Source organism: Chiloscyllium plagiosum, unplaced genomic scaffold (genome assembly GCF_037043375.1).
Source record: "Chiloscyllium plagiosum isolate Xiang-an unplaced genomic scaffold, Cpla_swu_hap1 HiC_scaffold_2, whole genome shotgun sequence".
NCBI classification, from domain to species: domain Eukaryota; kingdom Metazoa; phylum Chordata; class Chondrichthyes; order Orectolobiformes; family Hemiscylliidae; genus Chiloscyllium; species Chiloscyllium plagiosum.
This window is the reverse complement of record NW_028270140.1, coordinates 78,580,057-78,602,361: the sequence shown is the minus strand read 5'-3', so window position 1 is coordinate 78,602,361 and position 22,305 is coordinate 78,580,057. Positions and strand designations below refer to the sequence as shown.

The following is a 22,305-nucleotide window of genomic DNA, read 5'->3' as shown; positions in this document are numbered from 1 at the left end:
ATTGGAGAAAAGCTAGAGGAGATTTACAAGTATGGTTCCTGGGATGAGAAATTTCAATTGTAACAATAAACTGCAGAAGCTGGGACTGTTCTCCTTGGAGTGAAGAAGCCTTGAAGAGATCTGATAGAAGGTTTCAAAAAAGGGAATGTCTGAACAGAGCAGATAAGGAGAAACTGTTCCTACTCCCAAGGATTGAGAATGAGAAAGCATGGTTTCAAGTGATTTGCAAAAGTAGCAGGTGTGATGTGAGAAAATGTTTCTTCACACAATAGTAGTTTGGGTGGAATGCATTGCCTGGGTTTTTTTTTTCTCTCTCTCTCTTTGTCTCTCTCTCTCTGCAAGCTCCCTGTCCATCTATTCGCTCTATCCTCTCTCCTACTCCCACACCCACCTATTATCAACATAAATATCACCTTTTCCTGGTTATCAGTTCTGAAGAAGAGTCACTGGATTTGACACATTAATGCTGATTTATCTTCATAGATGCTGCCAGACCTGCAGCGTTTCTCCAACAATTTCTGTTTTTGCTTCTTTCAGATCTCCAGTAACCGCCATTAGAGTCATAGAGTCATAAAACACGGAAACAGGCCCTTTGGCTGAACTCACCCATGCTGACCAAGTTCCCGAAACAGAACGAGTCCCATTTGCCTGCATTTGGCCCATGTCCTGCTAAATCTTTCCTATCCATGTAACTGTCCAAATGTCTTTTAAATGTTGAAATTGTATTCATCTTTACGGTACCCTTGTAGTTTTGATCCTTTGTGACCATTTATACTCCCCTTTTATAGTCTCCCCCATTTCTGAAAGTGTCAACTCATACTGAAGTTGGCTTCTGTTTCAGCATCCTGCCAAGGAACTTTACACTTTCAGTAAGCCTAGAACCCTAACACTGGACCAGACAAGACAGAAACCTGTTCTTGTCCTCACCTCACATCTACATGGGGTCACAAGCTCCAGCTGGTAAACTTAGATTGCAAACAGAAGAAGGAGCTTTGATTAATTTTTCACTCACAATTTCGCAGAATTGAGGTCAATTACATTGTTTAAGGTGGTGGTATTCAAAACTAGGGAGCACATTTTTAAGGTGGAAGGAGAAAGATTTAAACAGAGAATGAGGGGCAAATTTTCTTTTACACAGAGAGTGGTTAGTGTGTGGAATGAATTGCCAGAGGGAGTGATGGATGCAGGTACAGGTACAACATTTAAATGGCATTTGGATAAATACATGAATAGGAAAGGTAGGGAGGAATATGGGCCAAATGCAGGCAGGTGGGACTAGTTTCGTTTGGGAACATGGTCAGTGTGGACTAGTTGGACTGAAGGGTCTGTTTCTATGCTCTATCTATCCCGCTACCTTGATTGAGATCAGTTACAGAAACACAGGGGTGGGAATCAAACTTAATCCTTTCCTCCTGTTCTGTCATTTCAGTCGTTGGCAGGAATTGAAATGGAAATATTTCTGTTTTATTTTCTGTAACTTTTCTGTCAATGCAGAGGAAGAAGACATAAAGCAGCCAGCGAAGGTTAGAAAGAAACAAAACACTAGAAAACCATCTAAAACATCTGAAGAGGATGAGGATAATTCGGAAAAAGATACCAAACCCAAAGGAAGAAATAACAGGAGGAGACCTCCAGCTCAGAATGGGATAAGAAAGAACAACAGGAATGATAAAAGTGGTGAGAGTGAAGAAGAAGAAAGCAGAGATACAGCTAAAAATGCAAGGACGAAAGGAAGAAACAAGAAGAATAGTAAAGGAGAGGAAAGTGATGATGACAGTGAATTAGAAGGAGAAAATAAGAAAACAAGGAAGCACCCAGTGCATAACAATAATAGAAATAATAGGAATAATGCTAACAAAAAGCAGAAAGATGAAGATAATAAAAAGGTGAAACAAGCAAACAATAAAGGCAATAGAAAGGGTGAAAAAGACAAAGGGAAAAACAAGAAGAAGGGCAAATCCTCCAGGTATTTGGTTTCTCTTTACTGTGCATGAACATTACACATGAATTACAATAGATATTATAATAGCGCAAAAAGAATCACGTGAATGTAAAACAAAATAAATGCCAGCTGCATATAATGTATTTGTTAAGACATAAGGCTATGTATGGTTTTCTTGTCTATACAAATGGAAAACCATTGCTATTTTGAAATGTTCCATCAAATAATGAATGAGCCTTTAATCAAAAGTGTATAAACCTAGAAATGTAATACATTGCACTTTTAGATAATGGTATGGTTGCCATAGCCTTACCAGGCAATAAGACTGCTCTCTCATTCAAGACCAAGGCGATTAGTGATGGTTTAAACTGAGGTCCTCCATGTTTTAGGCGAGGAGAAAGGTTGAGCTAACCAGCTCAGTTTTCTAATCAAATATGATTATAAAGAGTTCATCAGTAAACAAAGCAAGGAGATTTTCAAGATCAGAGATGACAAAAAATATATCCTCTGATACGGTAGGGTGGCTCAGTAGCTAGCTCACAGCAAGAAGGACCCAGGTTCAATTCAACATTCGGTCAACTATGTGGCGTTTGCGCATTGTCCTCATGGAAAACATGGATTCCCTCCAGGTACTCCGGTGTCCTCCCACATTCCAAAGGTATGTGGGTTAAATGGATTGGCCATACTAAATTTCCCATAGTGTCCAGGGATATGTGGATTAGCATGGGATGGAATGGGGGTGGGTCTGGGTGGAAGGCTGTTCGGGGAGTCAGTGTAGACTCGATGGGTTGAATGATCTGCTTCCACCCTTTGAGGATTCTATGATTCTGACTCTGTCCCATACGTCTACATGCCCCATTGTGGTCTGCAACTAGACTTTACTTATCACAGTACTGAAAGAAAGGAATAAAAATTTAAAGCATATTAAATAAAAATAGAGAATGTTTGAAGTAGAATTAACGTCTGTCAATAACTGAAAGTTTTGGGTGTAATTTTATGTTAACACTTTGAAATCTGATTTAGGGTTATGAGACTATTTTCTCGTTGCAAATGCTTCTGAAGTACTGCAAGTTTCCATTATTTTCTATTTTTATTACAGATGTCTAGCATATGGTGTGTACGTTTAAATCAATGAAATTAAACTTTCATGTTTGTAGCAAACATTGTTTGGGTGAATTGGGCAATATTTCAAAACATTTTTGAATCATGATAGACCACCAGAGTGGAACTATTTGATGTGGTATGAGTAGAAAAAATGTATTTAAATCGCTGAACAATGGGATATTCAGTATTTCAAAGGAATGGAAAAATGTTTGCACGTATGTATGGGAATCAGGAGAGAATTCCAGACAGGAATTCCAGAATGACTAGAGTATAGTACATAGGATTGGTGATGTATTGGTGCAGATTGGCATGCAGTGTTATCATGCTGTGATAGTAACAGAGATGTAGTTAAAGAAAGAGGAGGACTGGGAGCTAAATGTTTCTGAAAGCAAGGTATTCAGGAAAGATACCAAATGGAAGAGGAGGATGTATCAGTGACAGTACTGATTAGGGACAGCACTGCAATGCTGGTGAAAGACAATGGTGCAGAGGATTCATGGGTAAAATCGATATGGTAATTTGGCTTGACCTAAGGAACAAAAATGTGCAATCGCACTGTTCAGTGTAGTCTATAGGCCTGCAACTAATGGAGAGGAATTAAGAGGAACAAATCTGCAAGAAAATTACAAAGAACTAGTAAACTATGAAAGTGTCATAATCGGATAGTTTATTTATTGATGTAGGAGACAATCCTGAGGGATAGGATTACATGGATTTGAAAGACTAGGACAGATTAGGCATAGTCAGCGTGGCTTTTGCGTGAGAAGTCACGTCTCACAAATTTGATTGAATTTTTTGAAGAAGTAACAAAGAGGATTGATGAGGGCAGAGTGGTAGACATGATCTATATGGAGGTAAAAACAAGGACTGCAGAAACTGGAAACCAGAGTCTAGATTAGAGTGGTGCTGGAAAAACACAGCAGGTCAGGCAGCATCCGAGGAACAGGAGAATCGACGTTTCAGGCAAAAGCCCTTCATCAGGAATAGAGGCAGGGTGCCTGCAGAGTGGAGAGATAAATGAGAGGGGGGTGGGGAGAAAGTAGCATAGAGTACAATAGGTGAATGGGGGTGGGGATGGAGGTGATAGGTCAGAGAGGAAGATGGGGGAAGGTAACAAAGAGTACAACGGGTGAATGGGAGTGGGGATGAAGGTGATAGGTCAGAGAGGAGGGTGGAGTGGATAGGTGGAAAGGAAGGTAGGCAGGTAGGACAGGTCATGGGGACGGTGCTGAGCTGGAAGGTTGGAGCTGGGGGTGGGGGAAGGGGAAATGAGGAAACTGGTGAAATCTACATTGATGCCCTGGGGTTGAAGTGTTCTGAGGCAGAAGATGAGGCGTTCTTCCTCCAGGCGTTGGGTGGTGAGGGAGCGGCAGTGAAGGAGGCCCAGGACCTGCATGTCCTTGGCAGAATGGGAGGGGGAGTTGAAATGTTGGGTCACAGGGCGGTGTGGTTGATTGGTGCGGGTGGCCCGGAGATGTTCCTTAAAGCGCTCTGCTAGGAGGTGTCCAGTCTCCCCAATGTAGAGGAGACCGCATCGGGTGCAACGGATACAATAAATGATATTGGTGGATGTGCAGGTAAAACTTTGATGGATATGGAAGGCTCCTTTGGGGCCTTGGTTGGAGGTGAGGGAGGAGATGTGGGCGCAGGATTTGCAATTCCTGCGGTGGCAGGGGAGGGTGCCAGGAAGGGAGGGTGGGTTGTAGGGGGAGCGTGGACCTGACCAGGTAGTCTTTGCGGAAAGCGGAAATGGTTGGGGAGGGAAATATATCCCTGGAGGTAGGGTCCGTTTGGAGGTGGCGGAAATGTCAGATGATGTGGTTTATGCGAAGGTTGGTAGAGTGGAAGGTGAGCACCAGGGGGTTTCTGCCCTTGTTAAGGTTCGAGGGGTGGGGTTTGAGGGAGGAGGTGCGAGATGTGGACAAGGTGCGTTTGAAGGCATCTTTAACCACGTGGGAAGGGAAATTGTGGTCTCTAAAGAAGGAGGTCATCTGGTGTGTTCTGTGGTGGAATTGGTCCTCCTGGGAGCAGATACAGTGGAGGCAGAGGAATCGCGAATATGGGATGGCATTTTTGCAGGAGGTAGGGTGGGAAGAGGTGTAATCTAGGTAGCTGTGGGAGTCGGTGGGTTTGTGAAAAATGTCAGTGTCAAGTCGGTTGTCATTAATGGAGATGAGAAGTCCAGGAAGGGGAGGGAGGTGTCAGAGATGGTCCAGATGAATTTAAGGTCATGATGGAATGTGTTATGGACTTCAGTAAGGCATTCAACAAGATTCCTCATGGGAGACTTTTTTTTTAGATTACTTACAGTGTGGAAACAGGCCCTTCGGCCCAACAAGTCCACACCGACCCGCCGAAGCGCAACGCACCAATACCCTACATTTACCCCTTACCTAACACTATGGGCAATTTAGCATGGCCAATTCAACTGGCCTGCACATCTTTGGACTGTGGGAGGAAACCGGAGCACCCGGAGGAAACTCAAGCAGACACGGGGAGAATGTGCACACAGTCAGTCTCCTGTGGCGGGAATTGAACCCGGGTCTCTGGCGCTGTGAGGCAGCAGTGCTAACCACTGTGCCACCGTGCCGCCCACAACCTGCTTAGCGAGGTTAGACCTCATGGAATACAGGGAGAACTAGCCATTTGGATACAGACTGGCTTGAAGGTAGAAGACAGAGGGTGGTGGTGGACGGTTGTTTTTCAGAATAGAGGCCAGTGACCAGTGGAGTGCCACAAGGATCGGTGCTGGATCTACTGCTTTTTGTCATTTGTATAAATGATTTGGATGCGAGCATAAGAGGTAGAGTTAGTAAGTTTGCAAATGACACCAAAGTTGGGGGTGTAGTGGACAGCGAAGAAGGTTACCTCAGATTACAACGGGATCTGGACCAGATGGGCCAATGGGCTGAGGAGTGGCAGATGGAGTTAAATTTAGATAAATATGAGGTGCTGCATTTTGGAAAAGCAAATCAGGACAAGTCTTATACTCTTAATGGTAAGGTCCTAGGGAGTGTTGCTGAACAAAGAAATCTTGGAATGCAGGTTCATAGGTCCTTGAAAGTAGAGTTGTAGGTAGATAGGATAGTGAAGAAGGCATTTGGTGTTCTTTCCTTTATTGGTCAGAGCATTGAGTATAGGAGTTGGGAGGTCATGTTGCAGCTATACAGGACATTGGTTAGGCCACTTTTGGGATGTTGCATGCAATTCTGATCTTCTTCCCATTGGAAGCATGTTATGAAATTTGAAAGGGTTCAGAAAAGATTTACAAGGATGTTGCCAGGGTTGAAGGATTTGAGCTATGGGGAGAGGCTGAAGAGGCTGGAGCTGTTTTCCCTGGAGTGTCAGAGGCTGAGGGGTGACATTATAGAAGTTTATAAAATCATGAGGGGCATGGATAGGATAAATAAACAAGGTCTTTTCCCTGGGGTCGGGAAGTCCAGAACTAGAGGGCATATGTTTAGGGTGAGAGGGGAAAGATATAAAAGGGACCTAAGGGACAATTTTATCACGCAGATTGTGATTCGTGTATGGAATGAGCTGCCAAAGGAAGTGTGGAGGCTGGTACAATTACAGCATTTAAAAGGCATTTGGGTGGGCATATGAATAGGAAGCTTTTAGAGGCATATGGGCCGGGTGCTGGTAAATGGGACAAGATTAAGTTAGGATATCTGGTTAGCATGGATGAGTTTCTGTTTCCATGCTGCAAATCTCTATGACTCTATGCTTGTAGACTATGATCATGGTAATATAAAGGACACAGAGGAGTAAACATTGGTAGATAGTGTTCTTTTTCCACAACAGTGTGTCGACTCCAGTGGGAAAGGAGGCACTGTTAAACTTGCTTGGCAATAAGTTGGGCCAATTAGATCACGAGTCAGTAGGGCACCAATTCAGAAACAGTAATCCTTTTGTCATAAAGTTTAAGATGATGATTGAAAAGAAAAGTAAACAATTCAGAAAAAGAATAATTACCAGGGGAAGTCCTGATGCTCATGGAGCAAGAATGGAGCTGGGTTGGATAACTGAAGGTGATGGGTAAAATTTTAACAATATGCTACCTTCAATGATGGGATGTTTCCAGCACAGGCAGGGTATATTCCATCAAAAAGTAGGACAAACAAATCTAGCACTCTCTGAATAAAAGTGGAGATAAGAATATGTGTGTTGTATTATTGCATTGATCACAGAAAAGCAATGTTTCTTTAAGACAGATAGCATCACTACATGTGGTTTCTAGTTTAAAGCTCTTTGCCTCACCTTCAGTATAGCATGAAGTCAGTCAGTTAGACAGCCATGTGTGGTGTTACAATAATGTAATGCAGCTGCAACACTAGTAGGCCTCGAACCCAGACTATATGTAAGTCTGATATCTTATAACGGTGTAAATAGTCAGTGTTGTCAGTAAACCTCAAGACAGCTTCAGGATTTACATGCTTGAATTCATGTAATAGCAAGAAAAATCTGATGAAACTAGTGACCAATTCATCGACAGACTTTGCAAAGTTACAAATATGATTTCACCAAAGCTGACCCAGCTGAAAGGTATGTGGAACTATAGAAAGTATTATTGCTGCTGAACCCATTAAGTCCCTCCAAAATCCAGTTTTAGACAAACCCAAAGGATATACCATCGGCATTTGGTTGGGGAAGGAAGTAAATTCGAAGTAATTTTGGCAGGTCAGCAGCATTTACAGGCGCTTGACTCTGCAACAATGATTAAAACAATCACCAGGTTTAGTTAAGCATCCAAATCTTGTGGAGATGTGGATTGTCTCAAGCCTCTACCCCCAAAGAATGCCCAGTGTATTATGATGCATGCAAGCTCTTTGCCTCACCTTCAGTGTAGCATGAAGTCAGTCAGTTAGACAGCCATGTATAGTGTTACAATGATGTAATGCAGCTGCAACACTAGTAGGCCTCGAACCCAGACTATATGTAAGTCTGATATCTTATAATGGTGTAAATAGTCAGTGTTGTCAGTAAACCTCAAGACAGCTTATGATGCATGCAAGCAAGCTATGCTCTGCAAGACAGCATTGGGCTAAAATGTGAAAGAATTTCAATTGCACAAAGAAACACAGATGACAATACAATGCTCCATGTAAAGAGTCAACCTAAGAACAAAGACATTTCCATAGTTCTAGACAGCTTAAGGATTCCATTCAGATAGTACACGTACAGATATAGTACACCACCTAGATACATTCAGAAAAGCTGATCTGTACCTCCATTCAAGTGATATGCCCCAAACGGAATTGACAATATGCATTATGTGCCATGATTGACACTGCTGCAATTACAAAAAAAATCCCATCATAGATCTTACAAGATTTGTTCAGGAAACTGACACAATGTGACACCGTCCACATATGATAAGGCTAACTGCTTACAATGGATCTGATTTCCCATGCATTGGTATTATCCATTGCAAATTATATAAGGTGTGCATATATATATTTGGATTTGAACTAGTGATGTATGTTTTGGTCTTTGTGTATGAGGGAGTTTAATGGGATAATGGGGATTTATTTGCATTGGTAAAGCTTTACAAGTATTCAGAGTAAGCATGGAGAAGTGTTCGCTTGCTTTCTGCTTAGAAGAATCAGGAATTGGTTTGTCTTTGTTTATAAGGAAATCCCATTGCTTAGAAAATTCTGTTTATCAATTCGCAGAATCCTGACTGAAATTAAATGCATGAAATAGTTTTTCCTAGAGAAAGGTGTAGTTTAGAACTGTGAGGAAATAGGTTACCATAATATAAAGATATTAGCTTGAAAATTCTGAACCAGAAGTGTTTGGTTAGAACTCTGAAAGGTTAATTAAAAGTTCAGAAAGTTTAAGCTCAATTGTGTGACTAATCAACAAAGAGGTTACCAAACTCTCAGGGCTGAGAATTGAATGTAAAAGTTAAGTCAAATCTATTGATGTGATAGAGGAGTGAACTTTCTCAGGTATTTGAGTACAAGAAAGCAATGGTGTTGCGATAAATGGGATTATATTTTTACAATGCTTTTCAAAACCTGACAAGTTATGTTGTATGTAAACATGTTTTATCTTCTTTATTTTTCTATTTCAGCTTGTTTTCTTTGACATAATAAACTTGTTTTATTATTAAAAACAAATCTGTAGCATTGCATTTCACTGAAAGACTACCTCAGTAAATTAAGGAAAATATGATCTATCAAGCCAGATTTGGTCGTAATGACATCAGCTGAAAGCATAATAATATACATTCAGATTTAATGTGGCTGAGTATTGCAATGAAAAAATAGTCACACAGGATTCCTTCTGTAAAAGAATTTAATTCCAAGTCTCCAGGTGCCAAGCATTTTATGAAGCTCAATGTCAAGAATGGATACTAATCGATCAAGCTTTCTCCAGGGTCACAGGAATTGATAACTTTTCAGATCCTATTCAGTGGATGTGCGTTCCTCAGAGTACCATTTGACTTATCCATCAAACTGGATATGTTCTAATAACATATGGATTGCATCACTGACGGCAGTCATTAGAAAAACTAAATATGAGTATGGCACAAAGCTCTGTCTCCTCATATCAGCAGTAAGGGAATGTGGTGTTCTGAATTCCACATTTCAATTTATCGCAATAAACTGTATTTCCCTTACCTCACAAGAATTATCTGCCTTAGAAATATCCCATGGTCCCACCATTCTCACTGCCTTCTGAAACAGAAGGGTTCAAAGTGGTAAAATTGTGTGAGAGAAAAATAAAACCCTCATCCCCTAGTTCTGGACCCACTGAAAAGAATTAATATTTTTCCACATCCACCTTGTCAAGACCTTTCGGGCTCTTGTAAACTCCACAATGTCCGTATTCTTCAAAACCCGAGCAGAAACTAGTCTATCCAATCTTTCCTTATAAGGCAACATTTGCATTCGAGGTTCCAATCCTGTAAAACTTCTCTGAATGATCTTGCATATATTTGCATTCTTCTTTACATAAGGAGACCAAAACTGATGGGGGATTTCAAGACTAGAGGGCACATTTTTTTAAGTGAGAGTAGAGAGATTTTAAAAAGGCATGAAGGGCAACCTTTTTACACAGCAGGTGGCTTTCATGTGGAATGAACTTCCTGAGGAAGTGGTGGATGTGGGTACAAATAAAATGTTTAAAAGACCATTTGGATAAGTACATGACTGGAAGGATTTGGAGGAATATGGGCCAGGAGCAGGCAGGTGGGACTAGTTGAGTTTGGGATTATGTCTAGCATGGACAAGTGAGACCGAAGGGTCTGTTTCCAAGCTGTATGACTCTAAGACTCTATGTGGCATCACCAAAACACTGTGTAACTGAAGCAAAACATACTTATTTTTATGTTCAATTCCTCTAACAATAATAGTAGTTATCATCCAGCAAGTGTATCCTCCTTGTTATGTTCCCTCCACACTTATCACATTTTTCCCATGATGAAGCAATCACAGACAAGTTCTGTTTAACCTCAGTGGTAGGGAAATGATAGGTTGGGATATGGTTAATAGTAAAATGGACATATGTGGGTTAATTAAAGTTTGGTATTGAGTTCATTGATGACCATATTCGCTCCCAACCCAACTATGGGGAGTGGGGCACTCACCACACATGTCATTGCAGTGCTTGTGATTCCTGCAAAAACACTGCCATATAACAATTTGTAGAACACCAGAAATGTTCAGTCTCTAAATTGCACTGCTAAAGACATTGTGGCAACTAATCTACCTATTTTAGCATAGGAGTTACAAAATTTAGGTGCAGGAGTTGGGATGAAAATTGTTCACACCGAAGCACGAGACCAAATCACCAAGGGAAGCAGAGAGCAGATTGGTGAGAGAGGCAGTGAGAGGAGTGGCAAAGGGGGTGGAGAATAGAGATGACAAACAGGATGACAAGTGGAATGGAGAGTGGGACAGAAAAGGTGAAGCCACTTCTGCTTCTAACGTCCAATTATAGTGTGGTGTAGGTGCAAGTGGTAACACTAACAACTTCAACTTACTGATCACGTGCAAAAGCAGGAGATACGCTGTTCCTAATGGAATGCTGGGATATAGCACCTTTCATAACCTTAGGACATCCTACAGCACTTTATGCTCAATGAAGTAGTTATGAAATGTATTCACTAGGAGAAAGTGAGGACTGCAGGTGCTGGAGATCTGATGAAGTGCTTTTGCCCAAAACGTCAACTCTCTTGCTCCTCGGATTCTGAACGACCGGCTGTGCTTTTCCAGCACCACACTCTTTGAGTGAAATGCATTCACTATATTACAGACAAGCATAGATGCCAATTTATACATGGGAAGCCCCTCTAAAACCCTATGGAAATACAGCCACTTTAAAATGATATTGGTTGAGGAATAATATTGAGCATGACATTTGGAAAACACAACTTCTTTTCAAATAAATTCATGGACACTTTTGCATCCATCTAAGGGAGCAAAAGGGGGCTTCTGTTTGATACCTTATGGACAGATTGTTCTTCTGACAGTATATCCCATCCCTTGACCTATGAAGTATCATTTTGAATTCAGTTTTTTGGAATGGGACTTAAACCCACAACGTTTGAACAAAAGTGACAGTGCTATCACTGAGCCAAGGCTGACATACACGGCTGCTTTTAAAAAAAATGTTTGATTTTTATTTGTTAATGCATTGACTTTTTTGGCAAGATGAGAGTTGCTGGAGTCAGAAAAGCAATTCTACACTACTCTTTTGTATAAGTGGATTCACAGCATGCCTGCAGCCAGTGAAGAAAATGGTTGGCTTCAGCATTCAGCAAGATTGGCAACATCTGTTTCTGTTTGCCACGAGTAGTTAGTTTACTGCAGCATAAAGAAGATAAATCACTTCCAGGCATTTTATCTGGCCTCTTTTATGCTTTAGGGTTGTATTGGCAGTTCACAGCAGTTCCTCCACACTGCCAAGAATCCTATCCTTAATTCTGTACTCAGCTTTCAAATTCGACCTTCCAAAATGCATCACCTCGCATTTATCCAGGTTGACTCCATCTGCCACCTCTCAGCCCATTTCTGCATCCTGTCAATGTCCCGCTGCAGCCTACAACAGCCCTCTATACTGTCAATGACACCTCCAACCTTTGTATCATCTGCAAACTTGCTGACCCAGCCTTCAATCCCCTCATCCAAGTCATTAATAAAAATTACAAACAATAGAGGCCCAAAGACAGAGCCCTGTGGAACACCACTCACCACAGACTTCCAGGCAGAATATTTTCCTTCTACTACCACTCGCTATCTTCTGTTGGCCAGCCAATTCTGTATCCAGACAGCTATGTTCCCCTGGATCCCATTCCTCCTGACCTTCTGAATGAGCCTACCATGGGGAACCTTATCAAATGCCTTGCTGAAGTCCATATACAACACATCCACAGCTCGACCCTCATCAATTTTTCTAGTCACATCCTCAAAGAACTCTATAAAGTTTGTGAGGCATGACCTGCCCCTCATAAAGCCGTGTTGACTGCATTTAATCAAGCCATGCTCTTCCAGATGGTCATTAATTCTATCCCTCAGAATCCTTTCTAACACCTTGCAGACGACAGACGTGAGACTTACTGGTCTGTAATTGTCGGGGATTTCCCTATTTCCTTTCTTGAAGAGAGGAATTACATTTGCCTCTCTCCAGTCCTCAGGTACGACTCCAGTGGAGAGCGAGGATGAAAAGATCTTCGCAAGCGGTGAAGCAATTGCATTTCTCGTTTCCCAAAGCAGCCGAGGACAAATCTGGTCCAGGCCTGGAGACTTGTCAATCTTAATGTTTGACAAAATTTTCTGCACATCAGCTTCCTCTGTCTCTATCCATTTCAGCATGCACACCTGCTCTTCAAAGTTTCATTCACTACAAAGTTTGTTTCTTTCGTAAAGACAGAAGCAAAAAACTCATTTAGAGCTTCCCCTGCCTCCTCAGACTCCACACACAAATTCCCTATGCTATCCCTGATCAGCCCTACTCTTTCTTTGACCATTCTCTTATTCCTCACATAAGTGTAAAATGCCTTTGTGTTCTCCCTAATCCGTTCTGCCAAGCCTTTCTTGTGCCCCCTCCTGGCTCTCCTCAGACCATTTTTAAGCTCCTTCCTCGCCTGCCTGTAATCCTGTAGAGCTGAGCTTGACCCTAGCTTCCTCCACCTTATGTAAGCTATCTTTTTCCTTTTGACGAGAAACTCCACTGCTCTCGTCATCCAAGGTTCCTTTATCTTACCACTTCTTGCCTGTCTCAGAGGGACATATTTATTTATCACTTGCAACAACTGTTCCTTAAACAGACTCCACATGTCTATAGTGAAGACACCATTCTGCAAATAATTTTATTCAATATTTCGACCACCAGAAAAAAACACCATGTGGCCAGGGAACCAGTAAAAAGCAAAAGCCTTATAGGGGCATACTCCTGTTTATACCTGTAAGCTAAGGCTCCCTGATTGAACCAGGTTAACAGCCCCATTCAGGGAACTCATATTCTAGAGGTCCACCTGGCTGACCTCAATACAATCACTACAGCCCTCCCCCTCTAATTCACGGACGTGGGCCTGTTCTTGTAGCTTCTTCTGGGTCAGATCCAGTTCCTCTCTCAGCCTCAGATACAGGCAGTGTGTATCAGACTAAAGCTCTCCTCTTACCCCGGAGCATCTCAGAAGAAACTCATCTCTTCTTCAGGTGGTAAAGCTGTCGATGCTGTGAGATCCATCTTAGTTTGTCTCCATCTTCAACTCCGAGGTTTCTTTAACACTAGGTGGATGGTTCTGACAGCCATTGTGGCTGTTCTGAGGGCTGGGTATGTTTTGCATCTGCCCCTTTTGTGAGTTTGTAGCTTTCATGTGGTTCACATGTTTGTTCAGATCTGCGTATGTCATGGGACCTGACCTCGCGCTGACCGTGCTGCAGTCCTCACTTTCTCCCGCACGCTGACCATGCCTCTTATCCACACCAGGCCATTCCCATGGTTCCTACATCAAACTTTGTCTCCTGAAGTAAACTGTTTCTCTTGCTCAGCGGAGTCTTGTGCCTGCATTGGCTTTCCTCATACCGTTTCACCCTTTTCTCCAGATCTGGGAAGATCAGATTTAACCTGGTGCTGTGACTGCTCCCCATTAGCAATTTTGCGGAGCTATCCCTGTTGTTGCTTGAGCTATGTTATGATAATCAAATAGGAATCAGCTCAGTTTGGCATTGAGTGAAGTTGTCTGCTATTTCTTTAAGGCTGCCTTCAAAGTTTGGACTGCTCCTTCCACCAGACCATTAGATGATGGAGGGTATGGAGCTGAGCTTAAATGCCATTTGATTTTAGGAAATACTTGTATTCCCTGGTGTCTGTGGCCAACACCTCTGTGAGTCCTTGCAAAAGATACTCGCAGCTTTTCTATCGTTGCCCCTAACTTTGACAAATGAACTCTATGAACATCCAACTCCTTTGAGTGGGCATCACAATGACTAAGAACGTTCCGCCCAAGAAAGGACCTGCAGAGTCCATGTGAAACTGGGTCCAGGGTTTACCTAGCCATTCCCATGATTGTGGGGGGAGATGCTGGCCATAATCTTTGTCCTTGTTGGCACTCTGGGCATTGCCTCACCAATGAGGCTAAGTCTGCATCCAATCCTGGCCGCCAGACATAACTTCTCGCCAATATCTTCATTTGGGAAACCCCTGGATGACTCTGGTGGAGTTCATCCAATATCTGGCGTCAACCTTTGCTCAGGACGATCATTCTTGCTGTCCATAATCAAATGCTGTCATGTACGGTGATCTGGTCTCGCTGGGTCCAGAAAGATTTCAATTCTGGTTGTAATAGACATTTTGCTTCCCCCATCACTGCCAGCTGTTTTAATATTGTCAGGACTATCAACTTGGGTGGCAAGTTTGAGGAATCTATGGACATGGACCGTAAGATCCCTCTGTTCCCTCACACCTTTTTGTGCCCACGGTCTGATATTGTCAGTGGAGACTGGAAATGTGTCCAGAAAGTTTAAAACCAGAATGGTCTCTTCCAATGGTGGCACCATCAGTGAGGTATCTGCGAGTGAGAGATGGCTCAAGGCATCTGCATTTGCCACTTGGCCTCCTGGAAGGTATTCCAACTTGGTTTGCACTTAGAATTAGAGCGCACAGCTGAATTCAACCTGAAACTAAGGGTGGCAATGCCTTGTCCTCTTTGAACAGCCCTAGCAGGAATTTGTCGTCTGGTACTATTACAAATTTTTGTGCTAAAGGTATTGGTAGAACTTTCTCATATCAAAAGATTACTGACAAACCTACTGTCTCTATCTGGGCCTATTTTAACTATGCATCACCAAAGTCCAAGAGGCATAGGCTTTTAGGGGTTCCTCTGTATTGGGACAACTATGAGCCAACACTACCTTAGAGTGATGTATGGGGATACATCGCATGTCAACACTAGATCGCTTGGGATCATAATGTGCCAACACTTTAGACAATGATAGCTGCTTCTTCATTGCTTAAAGGTCTATATCTAGGCTATGAGACCATTTCTAAGGCTGACCCTTTTTCAATAGCAGATGTCAGGGTGCCAGGCTGGAGCCCAGGTTATGTATGAACTTTCTGTAATAATTCACAACTTGGATGAGGAAGTGGAATGGTGGGTTAGTAATTTTGCCAATGACACAAAGGTTGGTGGAGTGATGGAAAGTGTGGAGGGCTGTTGTAGGTTGCAATGGGACATTGACAGGATGCAGAACTGGGCTAATAAGTGGCAGATGGAATTCAACCTAGAAAAGTGCGAACTGATTCATTTTGGAATTTGAATTTGAATGCAGAATACAGGATTAAAGGCAGGATTCTTAGCAGGTGAAGGAACAGAGGGATCTTGCTATCCATGTCTATAGATTCCTCAAAGTTGTCACCCAAGTTGATAGATTGATTAGCAGAGCGATTGAGTTTAAGAGTTGTGAGGTTATGCTGCAGTTCTATAGAGACATGGTTAGACCACACTTGGAATATTGTGTTCAGTTCTAGTCACCTCATTATAGGAAAGGTGTGGAAGCTTTAGAGAGAGTGCAGAGGATATTTACCAGGTTGTTGCCTGGACTGGAGGGCATGTCTTATGAAATAAGGATGATGGAGCGAGGGCTTTTCTCATTGGAGTGAAGAAGGATGAGAGGTGATTAGATAGCGATGTACAAGATGATAAGAGGCATTGATAGAGTGAATAGCCAGAGACTTTTTTCCCAGGGTGGAAATGGCAATCTCAAGCGGGAATAATTTTAAGGTGATTTGAGGAAGGTTTAGAGGAGATGTTAGAAGTAGGTTCTTTAGACAGAGAGTGGTGGGTGCATAGAATGCACTGCCAGTAGTAGTAGGAGAGTCAAATACATTACGGACATTTAAACAACTACTGGACAGGCACATGGATGATAGTAAAATGAAGGTTGTGTAGGTTTGATCTTAGAGTAGGATAAAAGATCGGCACAACATCAAGGGCTGAAGGGCCTGTACTGTGCTTTACTGGTATGGTGTCCACACCTATCAGCATACCCTATAAATCATGTGCTCCACTTTCCACATTTCCAGTGACAAAGCCAGTGTAGTACCTGTTTGAAGTCCAGTTGTGCTTCAGCTAGTAGGCACGTTTACATGGTTATATCATTAATTGAACATACCAACGGTCACACAGCATCTCATTAAAGGTTAAACCAAAGTCATATTCCTCTGCCAGTTGTCTTAACCTCACCAAAAATCGCAACACGGATCCCCCTGGTTTTTGAACTGCTGAGTAAAATTGAAAGCATATGAGAATTAGAGGAGGCTTGGTGTTATAATATTCCGTAACTAAATCCATCAATTCTTGAAATGTTTTGGTATATGGTGCTTCAGGAAATGTTAGGCACCTAATAACCAAAAGAGCTATAAGTCCACAAGCCGTCAGGGGAATTACACTTTGTTTTTCATCTCCTCCAATATCATTCGCCTGGCAAAAAATAACACACGCTTTCCACATATTGAGCCCAGACTTTGATAATGGAATTGAACAAGTCAAGCTTCCCAAATAACAGCATGATGGCAGAAATGTTTATCCAAACTCAAACACAAATGTTGCAAGCAAATTTCTTCAGGAGTATATTTTTCTCTCTCGTTGCCAGTGAAATAGCTCCACAGAGAGCGGTATCCCATCACCGAGTCCACCTTTACTTACATGTGCATAGTACTTGACACTGGTCCAGCTTCCTCAGAGCCAGCTCTCAGTGTGAACACAATCTCTGACACTTCTGTTTATAACCGTCAGCCAGGGCTCCGTGATTAGACCAAAGCGATAGCCACAATCAGGGAACTCATATTCTATAAGGTCACCTGACTGACCTTGCTGCAATCTCTGCACAGTTTTATACAGATTTCTTTTGCATTGTTGTTTGTTACTCAACTTAACTGTACAAAATAATATTTTGTGGAGATAAATCTTATAGGTTTCTGGCTTGTAGAAATGAATGGTAATGTAATTCTGTCAGAAACATGCAATTTTCCATGCCAGTTTCCTTCTTATAGTCTCCACGGGTATTACTTAACCAGGCAGTAAAAATGAAAACCTCCCCGAATAATTACCCTGAGTTTCATCCAGAATTTGAGTTGCTTCTAACTGGTACACCTTTTCTCCTGTTTTGTTGCAGCTCCTCATCAAGTTCATCAGATAGTGAGCATTCCTTGTCAGAGGGTGAACTTGCCAAGGTCTTGGAAGAGGTGGAAGAAAAGAAGAAGCTAATAGCAAATATAAGGACCAAAGCTTGGCGTATGAAAAGGAAACTTACTACATTAAAGTAACTGATTTAATGTTTCTGCATAATCATGCAAATGATCATTCATTCAGCTGCTGTCTTATTAATTCAGTTTGAACTTACATTTATCAGGGAATCTCAGGCATTTGTAGAGAAATTTGAAGGTGCTCTTGGGAAGGGAAAAGGTAGAAAGTTTTATGCCTACAAAGTGATGATGATGAAGGTTAGTATCTGATATTCCTTTTATTTTAATCAATATTTATATTTTATTATGTGCTCTGTGCCCATTAATACCAATCAGCAACATATCTGGCTTGTGCCTTCCACCAATGGGTTGTAAAGAGCGGTCATAGATGTTGTTGAATCTTATAACTGTAACAGTGTTTCCACCTTCTTCAAGGCTCCTTGCAGTTCCACACCTGGATTGAACTCCCCTCAACAATGCAAGAAGCTGCCAACCAGAATTGGATGACCTGGTGCCATTGGCTTAGCTTAGACAAGTGTTATCTCAGTTCATGAAGACTACAGAATAATCTGTCCCATCAACCGACGCCACAACCTTTCATAACTCAGAGCTCACTTCAAAGTACTTGTAAATTAGGAGCTAGATAGAACAAGTCAAGTGGTTGTCTTAAATGGTAGACATTGTGGTAAGAAATTGCTAATATGATAAAATAAATTATTGTCAGCTTTTGGTAAATTTCCTTCCGACAAATAAAAAAAAAATGACCAAGTGGGCTTCAGAGGTCATTTTACACAGAAATCTGCAACTTAGCTTGGCTGATGGGCTGAGCCTTTTGTTTTATGTGATCTAAGTACAGAATGCACGTAATGACACAAATTCAAATTTTACCACAAAGTAGCACAGCACATTGGAACAACAAAAGTTTACTAATATGCTGTCGTTACTATTCTAACAACAAATGTTAAAACAACAAAGCAATTAATGGAATATATTGGATGCCTAATTAGTTCTGATTCCATAACAAGTTTAAGATAAATGTAAGGAGAAAGTGAGGTCTGCAGATGCTGGAGATCAAAGTTGAAACTTTATTGCTGGAACAGCACAGCAGGTCAGGCAGCATCCAGGGAACAGGAGATTCGATGTTTCGGGCACAAACCTGACTGCCCCGGACGACCCATCGTCTCAGCCTGCTCCTGCCCAACCGAACTCATCTCGGCATACCTCGACACGGTCCTGTCCCCATTAGTCCAAGAACTCCCCACCTACGTTCGTGACACCACCCACGCCCTCCACCTCCTCTAGGATTTCCGCTTCCCCGGTCCCCAACGCCTCATCTTCACCATGGACATCCAGTCCCTGTACACCTCCATCCCCCATCACGAAGGACTCAAAGCACTCCGCTTCTTCCTTTCCCGCCGTACCACCCAGTACCCTTCCACCGACACCCTCCTTCGACTGACCGAACTGGTCCTCACCCTGAACAACTTTTCTTTCCAATCCTCCCACTTTCTCCAAACAAAAGGAGTAGCCATGGGCACCCGCATGGGCCCCAGCTATGCCTGCCTCTTCGTAGGGTATGTGGAACAATCCATCTTCCGCAACTACACTGGCCCCACCCCCCATCTTTTCCTTCGCTACATTGATGACTGTATCGGCGCTACCTCGTGCTCCCACGAGGAGGTTGAACAGTTCATCCACTACACTAACACCTTCCACCCCGACCTCAAATTCACCTGGACAGTCTCGGACTCCTCCCTCCCCTTCCTAGACCTTTCTGTTTCTATCTCAGGCGACCGAATCAACACGGACATCTACTACAAACCAACCGACTCCCACAGCTACCTGGACTACATCTCCTCCCATCCTGCCCCCTGTAAAAACGCCATCCCATTCTCCCAATTCCTTCGTCTCCGCCGCATCTGCTCCCAGGAGGACCAGTTCAAAATACGTACAACACAGATGGCCTCCTTCTTCAAGGGCCGCAATTTCCCCCCCGACGTGGTCGACGGTGCCCTCCACTGCATCTCCTCCACTTCCCGCTCCTCCGCCCTTGAGCCCCGCCCCTCCAACCGCCACCAGGACAGAACCCCACTGGTCCTCACCTACCACCCCACCAATCTCCATGTACAGCGCATCATCCGCCGTCACTTCCGCCACCTCCAAACAGACCCCAGCACCAAGGATATATTTCCCTCCCCTCCCCTATCAGCTTTCCGTAGAGACCACTCCCTCCGCGACTCCCTTGTCAGATCCACCCCCCCCACCGACCCAACCTCCACTCCCGGCACCTTCCCTTGCAACCGCAGGAGGTGCAACACTTGCGCCCACACCTCCCCCCTCACTTCTCTCCAAGGCCCCAAGGGAAACTTCCATATCCGCCACAGATTCACCTGCACCTCCACCCACATCATCTACTGCATCCGCTGCAGCCGGTGTGGCCTCCTCTATATTGGGGAGACAGGCCGCCTACTTGCGGAGCGATTCAGAGAGCACCTCTGGGCCACCCGGACGAACCAACCCAACCACCCTGTAGCACAGCATTTCAACTCCCCCTCCCACTCCACCGAGGATATGCAGGTCATTGGACTCATCCACCGCCAAACCACAACAACGCGACGGTCGGAGGAGGAGCGTCTTATCTTCCGACTGGGAACCCTCCAATCACAGGGGATGAACTTGGACTTTACCAGTTTCTTCATCCCCCCTCCCCCCACCTTGTCTCAGCCGAATCCCTCCAGCCCGGCACCGCCTTCCTGACCTGCAGTCTTCTTCTTGACCTCTCCGCCTCCATCCTACTCCGACCTATCACCCTCACCTTGACCTCTTTCCACCTATCACATTTCCAACGCCCCTCCTCCAAGTCCCTCCTCCCTACCTTTTATCTTCTCCTGCTGAACACTCTCTGCTCATTCCTGAAGAAGGGCCTGTGCCCGAAACGTCGAATCTCCTGTTCCCTGGATGCTGCCTGACCTGCTGTGCTGTTCCAGCAATAAAGTTTCAACTAAGATAAATGTAAACATTATTTGTTTTTAGCTTATATGCAGTGTTATTTTACAAAACCCATAGTTCAATGAAGATAGGAGGAAGGCATAAAGGAACACTGTGGACAATGTTTTGAACCAAATAATTTTAATTAGTTTTTCATTCTGGGTTCCATCTGCGCAAGCATGCTTTACATTCTAAAGTGTATACATTTATATTTCTTAGGACTATGGAAGGCCAACAATAATTTGCATTTTTTTAATTTTAGAAATGGATCAAATTTAAAAGGGACTTTGAGAATTTTAAGACTTCATGTATACCTTGGGAGATGAAAATAAAAGAAATTGAGAGTAAGTTTGTATCTGCACAATGAATATATTAGCAGCAACATTTAGTAGCATAATGTCTATAATTATAATGGTACCAATGTTATCTTAGGCACAAAGTTGTGTCCGCTACACATGAATATGTACGCACTGCAGGCCATGGTGGATGCCATTTTGATAATTCCATGTGCATACAGTCAATGCCATGGGCTACCAAGGTGAAACCTGAAATCATCATGACGTTAAGTGCTTACTCTGGCTTCTTCCCTTTGGCTTCAGCTATCTTGGAATACAAAATTTGGTGACCTTCTCAAGGAAATACTGGACAGTGAAGTGCGAAATATTGCTATGATCCTGCTAGAGACCATTGACATTTAAAGAGAAATCTAAACACCTCGTAATTATGGCAGAAGTACACAGATTTCATGTTCTTTTTAAAATAAAAACTAATTTTATTATATAATGGAAATAAACAAAGCAAGTCACCCTAACAACATGAGTTAAGCTATAAACTCAGTTCAATTTTATACTTCTCTCCAAGAACTTCCTTTATGCTGCAACAAACTTGAAGGTTCATTCATTTTTTTTAGGGACTGACCCATAATGAGTGGTATACTTTGCCAGAATTCATTCAAATTCTCCTCATTGTGTCAGCAATTCTCTGAGGTAATATTTTACAGAGATGCTTCTATTAATATTTTGGATATATGACCCTCAGATTTTTATACTCAAACAGCTCATAAATATTTTAACGATGCAGCTACCAGTGCAGATGTCAGTGGGTAGCTTCCCTGCCACCAATCTTTATTGATACTTTTAGACTAAGCTACTGATATTGTGTTGGGTAGGATACCCACACAATATCTTTGCTAGAACTTAATGCACAGTAACTGGATTGATTACATGTAGCTTAATAGTTAATTACATAGCATCTGAGATACCTGATAGTCTTTTGTAAGACACCAGGCTCAATTTAAATGTAAGTTCACATTACTAGTTTAGTTACAGTGTAGTAGAATATCATTAAGTACTACTGATAAAGAGCCACATTATATTAAATACTTCCATCTTGCGCTCAGCAGGACAATTCACAAGAAATACCAATGTAAATGAAAAATAATGTTTATAGTGCATGAGAGGAGAGTGTGGTAGATTATCAAGTGGATTCTGATTTATAGAGATGTTGCCAAGGAGAATGCTCCAATTAATGACAACTGACAGTTAACTGTCAAACTTTATTTAAGCTTTCTA

At 42.6% G+C, this 22,305-nt stretch overlaps 1 protein-coding gene across 1 annotated transcript in view; it reads left to right on the top strand.

The window, feature by feature from the left end:
• The window catches only part of LOC122557361 (transmembrane channel-like protein 2-B), a 135,987-nt gene that overhangs the window by 43,693 nt on the left and 69,989 nt on the right, over positions 1 to 22,305 (top strand). Inside the window, exons 5-8 of the mRNA XM_087993972.1 lie at positions 1,495 to 1,966; positions 17,677 to 17,823; positions 17,914 to 18,004; positions 20,997 to 21,078. Coding sequence (XP_087850098.1) covers positions 1,495 to 1,966; positions 17,677 to 17,823; positions 17,914 to 18,004; positions 20,997 to 21,078 — 792 coding nt within the window. The remainder of the gene's footprint in view (positions 1 to 1,494; positions 1,967 to 17,676; positions 17,824 to 17,913; positions 18,005 to 20,996; positions 21,079 to 22,305) is intronic.